At 61.7% G+C, this 7,349-nt stretch overlaps 1 protein-coding gene across 1 annotated transcript; it reads left to right on the plus strand.

Moving 5' to 3' along the window:
• The first annotated feature begins 1,268 nt into the window (after positions 1-1,268).
• On the plus strand, positions 1,269-3,842 carry LOC113232609. The gene is made up of 2 exons (XM_026467379.1): positions 1,269-1,371; positions 1,633-3,842. Exons 1-2 carry the CDS (start codon positions 1,269-1,271, stop codon positions 3,840-3,842), a joined length of 2,313 nt encoding a protein of 770 aa, XP_026323164.1.
• Positions 3,843-7,349: the final 3,507 nt, after the last annotated feature.

The following is a 7,349-nucleotide window of genomic DNA, read 5'->3' on the forward strand; positions in this document are numbered from 1 at the left end:
TTATTTCTGCGGTCAAGAAACAATTTGAGCATTACCGCGTGCCAATTTTGAAAAGTAAGGGGTGCTGGCAATGTAATCCCTTTTGGTTGTTTCCAATAAAAAAATGATACTGGCCACCATCGTGACGCGTTTGCTCTTTGTTCTTTTTAAAATGTGTTGCTGTTGTGTGCTGAATATTACGTATCGCTGTGCATGGGTTGGAAGATAAAAAGAAAATATTTAAAAATGAGCAACTACTTTTGAAACTGAATGTCACTCGTCAAACAAATGAAATAAACATGCATTACCCTTGCAGATATATTTAAAAAAGTACCCATGATCGTCTTTCGGTATCTCACACGTTAGTTGTTGTAAATAAAAATACCCTTTTTTGCTTTTTAGCTTAAATGTATTATATTTTTTTATTTATATTATACGTTCCATGTTTGAAAGTAAACATAACACTAACAGCCTATGCAAACGGCGTATTTTATACGCGCCGTATACGCGCGTGTACACGCCACAGACGCGCTGTATCCGCGCGTATACATCACGCATTTTGACAAGAGATAGTTTTATTTTTTGGTTTTGTTTGTTAATTTCAGTTAGTTTGTTAAATGAAGCAACTACATGAAATCTTAAGTGTAAACTCCAGTGGAGCATGTAAGCTTCTTGCTTGCAACACAATGTTTGCGCGCGTTTAAATCGATTCACACAGCGGCAGCGCGTCTGTATCGTACAGTCCCATATCTTTCTACATAAGTTTTGTTTATAGTGCCCCTCCCTATTAACTTCTTGGTTATGTGGGAAGGGCACTGTGACCTGTGCAAACGAACTTGCACAGGGATCTAACCCCTCCCGTCCTAACCCCGGATCAGCACGTTTGCACGCATTTCATCCGGTTCGCTGTAAGGCTAGTGCCTTATATGAGACGCCCCGGGTGCACGTACAGTACCCTCCCTATTTTCCAGATAGGTGCCGGAGCTGTAGGCACGCTCACTTCCCATCGCGCTCCGCACGACTAACGGTTGCCACCGCTGAGCCGCCGACTCTAGGCCGACTACCAAAATTCAAATTCAAATTCAAATTCAAAATAATCTTTATTTCATAGGTAAGCATTATTACACTTGAAATCGTCACAATGGTTAAACTCTACCGCTCATTCGTAAGGCAGATTCCCCTGAGAAGAATGAGCAAGAAACTCTAGGGGTTGCTCTTTGTCCGTGTGCAGTTGCTGGTCTGCCATCGGACGCGTCCCCAGGTGGCGGATAGGGGAACGGCTCCCAGATATGGGAGCTACCGGCTTCGGCCGGCGCGGACCAAAACCAGCACCGGGAGGGGAGGAAGATAGCGTTGGTTCCGTCCGGCGCTATCGAACTCGTAACCGAGACGGTGGGCGGTGCTCGGTCTCAGAACCGGCTCCGGCCAACCCGTAATCCCACATGGAGTGTGACCGGGGGTCCTCCTCACTGAGAGGAGGGCTGCGAGGAAGAAAACCTCTATAAAAAATCACCCCAATCCCAAGTTCTAGCGCCCGGCGATGGGATGAATGGCTGGTGGGTGTCCAGTCATCAGGGCGCACCAGTGGGGAGCTCACCCTCTTTCAAAGCAAGCATAAATATGGAACAGGCACGTTTTAAAAATGGTCCCCAGGCGGGTCCCCGAAAGGGGGAATCCCGCCCATCCGCTTCGGCGGATGGCAGCCCCTCGTACTCTGGGGGGGCAAAAACTGCCTCGTGGGTCGGCCGGAAGTCGACCCTCGTGAACACGACAAACGCACACCAATAACGGACAACGATTTTGCACACGACACGGCAAATACGGATCGCACGAGTGCCTCCAATGTGGTGGTGAGCATTCTCTCCGACAATGAGTCGGAGGGTGAGACGATGCTCTCGACCCTTTCGGACGGAGAGGCCACCCTCTCTGAGGGGAACTCACGCGTGGTTTCGCGCTCCAGGTCAGCCGGAGAGAAGGGATCCTCAAGGGCTCCCAAGCGCGCCGCCCCCCCGTCGAACGAATCTATGGAGCCCGAAAGGGCTCCAAAGATTAGCACGGCCCGTAGGGGCAGACCTAGAGGCCCCGGGAAGTCCTTCCCCGGTGCGGCAACGGCAGGGAGGGGGCGCTCTAGCTCGTCAGAGTGGAACGCCCTCCAGAAGGATGCGGACGCGGCCTTCTTCAAGGAGGCCCTGGGCCGGGGTCAGGCCGGAGAGGCTGAACCCGATGGCATGGCGGGCCTCATGCGAGAGACCCTGGCCCAGGAGGCACGAGACGGCCTCGCAGCAATATTGGCGGAGACCGCCAAGTCCTCTAACCTCAAGGGGACGGTGGTCAAAGCCATAAAAGAGGCCGTCAGGAAGGTGGAAGGAGCCGTCAATTTCCTTCACCGTGGAGAGACGGCGACAGAGGCGGCGCGGCGGATGTCGGAAGACAACCGCCGGATGAGGGGGCAGCTCGCTGCTCTGGAAACGGAGATGAAGGCCCTGAGGGGGGCCTACTCCGCTGCTATGGCCAAGGCCAAGGCACAGGTGGCCCCACCGCCGTGCAGCTCCGCAGAGATGCACGCGGGAGTGAGGGAGGCCATCGACGATCTCAGGCGGGACATCTTCTTCTCGATGAGGAATATGATCGACGCCCGCCTGGGGGACATCGAAAGACGCCTCCCTGCGGAGTACCTACGCCCCCCCCTGGGCGGCAGAACAGGGGCACCCGCCCCCGAGGCGACGCCTGCCGTCACCGCAGTCGCCCCGAGGTTGCTCCCCTCCGCCGCGGCCCCCGAGTCAACACCGGGCCCCTCACTGGCTCGAAACGCGCCTGCCGGTCAGCGGCCCAGCAAGAAGGCCAAGAGGAAGGCTCCCCCGCGGAAGGTGACTGCTGCCCCTCCTGCAGCGCCCACCGCCGTTCTCGCCGTCCCTACCGCCCCTGACGCGACGGCCTCCACGCCGACTGACCAGGCGGAAACGCCCTGGTCACAGGTAGTCGGCCGCAAGGCCAGAAAGGCCAAAACGGCAGCTGCCCGGGCGGCACGGGCCCCCGCCAAGGCGGCCCCTAAGACGGCTCCCAGACCCAGGGCTCTCGCCACCCCAAGATCATCGGCGGTGGTGATCACGCTGAGGCCCGAAGCGGTGGCGGAAAAGGGGGCAACTTACAAGGTGGTCCTTGAGGCGGCGACCGCTGCGGTCGATTTGGGCAGCCTCGGCATCCCGCACGTGCGGGTGCGGAATACCCAGACGGGTGCCCGCGTAGTCGAGGTGCCCGGGGCGACCAGCGCCGAGAAGGCCGACACCCTGGCGGCCAAGCTGGAGGAGGCAATCGGGGGGCTGGCGACAGTAACGCGGCCTACCAAAACCGCCGATCTAAGGGTCACCGGTTTTGACGAGTCAGTGACCCCGGAGAAGATCCGGGCGGTGGTGGCCGCGAGGGGCCAATGCCCCCAGTCCGCCGTGAGCGTGGGAGCCGTCAGACTGGCCCCCAACGGGAGGGGGTCAGCCCTCGTCCGCTGCCCGGTGACGGCAGCCCAACGGGTGGCGGCTGCCGGCCGCATATTGGTGGGGTGGTCCTCCGCCGGGGTCCATGTGATGGAGCCCCTCCCCATGCGCTGCTTCAGGTGCATGGGGATTGGTCACACCAGAGCCCTCTGCCCGTCCAGTGTAGACAGGAGCGGGCTCTGCTTCAGGTGTGGCCAGGTGGGACACTCGGCCTCCGGGTGCACGGCGACCCCGCGGTGCTCGGTCTGCACCGCGGCTCGCCGCCCAGCGGACCACGTGATGGGGGGGCGATCTTGCGCTCCCTCCCCCACCAAGGGCAAGTCGGCGGGGACCCCAGGCCCCCCCCCTATTGAGGGACAAAGTATGGAGCAGTAATGCCAGCACGCCACCATATTATACTGCAGGGCAACCTCAACCACTGCGCCAGGGCACAGGACCTATTGGTCCAGGCCATGGCAGAGTGGGGGGTTGCGGTGGCTGCTGTGGCGGAGCCATACTTTGTCCCCCCGCGGGGGAATTGGGCGGGGGATCGGGAGGAGACGGTGGCCATAGTGGCGTCGACTGCCGGACACTCCCCCCCTCTAGTGGTGAAGGAACGCGGGTCAGGGTTCGTGGCGGCGAGGTGGGGAGAAGTCATCCTAATTGGGGTGTACTTCTCTCCAAACCGCACCCTAGCCCAATTCCAGGCGTTCCTGGAGACCCTAGAGAGGGCGGTGAGGAGGGCAGCCCCGACGCCGGTGTTGGTGTTGGGGGACTTCAACGCCAAGAGCGCGGCGTGGGGTTCTCCGGTCACCAATACCAGGGGGCCAGAGTTGGAAAATTGGGCGGCAGTCCTAGGGCTAGCCATCCTCAACCGGGGCCATGCCAACACGTGCGTTCGGCGAAATGGGGGGTCAATCGTGGACGTCACGTTTGCGACCCCCTCATTAGCCGCGCGAGTATCAGGCTGGCAGGTCCTGGAGGACGAGGAGACTCTCTCCGATCATAAATATATACGGATGAGGGTCTCCCATACGCCGCCCACGACGGCCTCCAACACGGCCCCCGGGGGGGGCTTTCCCAAATGGGCACTCACCCGCCTGGACCTTGAGCTCGCAGAGGAAGCAGCCATGGTCCAGGCGTGGTGCCCCCCCCCACCGGCCACCGTCGACGTGGAGCAGAGGGCGGTCAAGTTCAGGGAAGACTTGACCGCCGTCTGCGAGCGGGCCATGCCCAGGGTCAGAGGGACCCCGGGCAAAAAGAGTGTGTACTGGTGGACCGCGGAGATTGGGGACCTCCGCACCGCCAGTACCACGGCCCGGCGGGCCTACGGCCGATGCCGCCGCAGGCGCCACACCCAAAGTGAGGAGAGAAGGCTCCACAGCGCCCTTCAGGCCGCGAGGCAGGCCCTGAAGGTCGCAATAGGGCGGGCCAAGGACTCCGCGAAAGAGGAGTTCTTGGCCACCCTGGACGCGGACCCATGGGGGAGGCCGTACAAAGTTGTGCGCAACAAAATGTACGGCGCATCTCCCATGGAGTCACTGGAGCTGAATCTCCTCAACCGGGTGGTGGAGGGCCTTTTCCCCGAACCGCAGCCCTTCACCCCACCGGCCATGGTGCCCCCCAGAGCAGACGGGGGGCAGACTGAGGAACCCCCCCCGGAAATCACCGAGGGGGAGTTGGAGTGGGCGGTGGGACGGCTGCGGGGGCGGAAGAAGGCTCCCGGCCCGGACGGGGTACCGGGACGAGTCCTTCGCGTTGCCCTGAAGCATCTCGGGACCCGCCTCAAGCATCTCATGGATGACTGTTTGAGGACGGGGTTGTTCCCGAGATGCTGGAAGGAGGGAAGGCTCGTCCTGGTGCCCAAGCCGGGCCGACCTGCGGACTCCCCCTCGGGGTTCAGGCCCCTCGTCCTGCTGGACGAGGTGGCGAAGATCCTGGAGCGAATCATCGCCTCCAGGATCAACGAACACTTGAGGGGGACAGGCCCCGATGTGTCGCAGGGGCAGTACGGGTTCAGGGCTGGACTCTCCACCCTGGACGCCCTGGAGTCGCTGCGACACATCGTGGAGGAGGGTAACGGCGAGAGGGAAGGCGTGGTGGCTGTGTCGTTGGACATAGCCAACGCCTTCGGCACTCTCCCCTTCGCCGTTATCAGGGAGGCGCTGAGGTACCATAATATCCCCAGGTACCTCAGCCGTCTGGTGGAGCACTACCTGGAGGACAGGGTGGTGCTCTACCAGACGAGGGAAGGGAGGCGCGCCGAGCGCCCAATGAGGTGCGGAGTACCCCAGGGGTCCGTATTAGGACCACTACTGTGGAACCTGGGGTACGATTGGGTGCTGAGGGGCGCGCTGCTCCCCCGGACGGCGGTCATCGCGTACGCCGATGACACGCTGGTGGCCGTCCGGGGGACCACCTTCCAGGAGGCGGCCCGAAGAGCCTCAGTAGCGGCGGACATGGTGGTCCGCCGAATACAACTGCTGGGGCTCGAGGTCGCCGTGCCGAAGACGGATGTGGCCGTCTTCGGCGGGAGGGGTAGAGGTTGGGCGGTGCCGGCAGGCGCCCACATCTCCATCGCGGGAGTATCGGTCCCGGTCAAGTCCCAGATGAAATATCTGGGACTTGTCCTAGACCGGCGATGGAACTTCGGGGAGCATTTTCGGCAACTTGCTCCCCGAATAGTGGGCGCCGCATCGGCGTTGGGCAGGCTCCTGCCCAACCTCGGGAGGCCGGGAGCCCCATGCAGAAGGCTATACGCCGGGGTGACCCGGAGTATGGCCTTATACGGGGCTCCCATTTGGAGTGGGGCCTTATCAGCGGCGACGAAGTCGCTGCTGAGGAGGCCCCAGAGGGTGGTCGCCCTGCGAATGTGCAGGGCGTACATGACGGTGGCCTGCGCTGCCGCATGCGTCCTCGCCGGTACTCCGCCGTGGGACCTCGAAGCCGAGGTCCTGGCGGAGGTCCGCACCTACCGGCGGGGAATGAGGGACCGAGGCGAGCGACCCGCTCCCCAAGAGGTGGAGCGGGAGCGCCGCCTCGCGGCGCAGCGCATGCGGGACCGGTGGAAAGAGGGCTTGGCGGATCCCCCCTATGGTGCTCGTACCATAGAGGCGATTCGCCCTGTCCTCGTAGAGTGGGTAAACCGGTCCCACGGGCCACTGTCGTACCACCTTGTGCAGGTGCTGACCGGGCACGGTTGCTTCGGTCACTACCTGCACAAGGTGGCGAGGAGGGAACCGTCCCCGTCGTGCCACGAGTGCGGCGCTGCGGATGACACCGCGCAGCACACCCTAGAGGTGTGTAGCCGGTGGGATGAGCAGCGCCGCACTCTGACGGGGACTATAGGGCAGGACCTCTCGTTGCCGAGCGTGGTTGCCGCCATGCTCGATAGCGAGGAGTCCTGGGAGGCGATGGCCTCCTTTTGCACAGAGGTTATGTCGCAAAAGGAGGCCGCGGAGCGGGTGCGCGAGGACGCGGCGGACGCGCACCCGCTCCGGCGCAGACGTACGGGGAGAAGGCGAAGGCAGTTCGCTGCTCGCCTGATCCCCTAGTGAGACCAGCGGGCTCTGGACAGGGACTCCGGAGCCTACATTGCACGGCCTCACTCGTCTGGGGGGCGGGTCGGAGGACAACCGACTCGCCCCTCCGTTGGCGCGGGAGCCCTGGCGCAAGCTAGGGCGGCCGGGCGGCGTCGTGGTGAATGTTCACTGATCCCACGGCGCCGACTCAACCGGCGAGAGGGAAACCCGGGGGGGTTTTAGTGGGGTAGGCCTTTCAGTGTGGAGGGAGAGTCCCCACATAACCCCTGAGTCTCCCTGGGCTCAGGGGTATCCATAAAGATTTCCCCCCCGTCAAAAAAAAAAAAAAAATCCGATTAGATCCTCTCGATTCTACCATACT

The sequence above is a fragment of the Hyposmocoma kahamanoa genome, unplaced genomic scaffold (genome assembly GCF_003589595.1).
Source record: "Hyposmocoma kahamanoa isolate Upper Pololo Valley unplaced genomic scaffold, ASM358959v1 76, whole genome shotgun sequence".
In the NCBI taxonomy this organism is placed as follows: Eukaryota; Metazoa; Arthropoda; class Insecta; order Lepidoptera; family Cosmopterigidae; genus Hyposmocoma; species Hyposmocoma kahamanoa.

What these genes read in the sequence shown, in the direction of transcription:
- LOC113232609 (XM_026467379.1), top strand. Translation starts at nt 1,269, where the DNA reads ATGGGAGCTACCGGCTTCGGCCGGCGCGGACCAAAACCAGCACCGGGA. An exon ending in TCGAACTCGTAACCGAGACG is followed by an intron (nt 1,372 to 1,632) that starts GTGGGCGGTGCT and finishes AATGGTCCCCAG; the next exon opens with GCGGGTCCCCGAAAGGGGGA.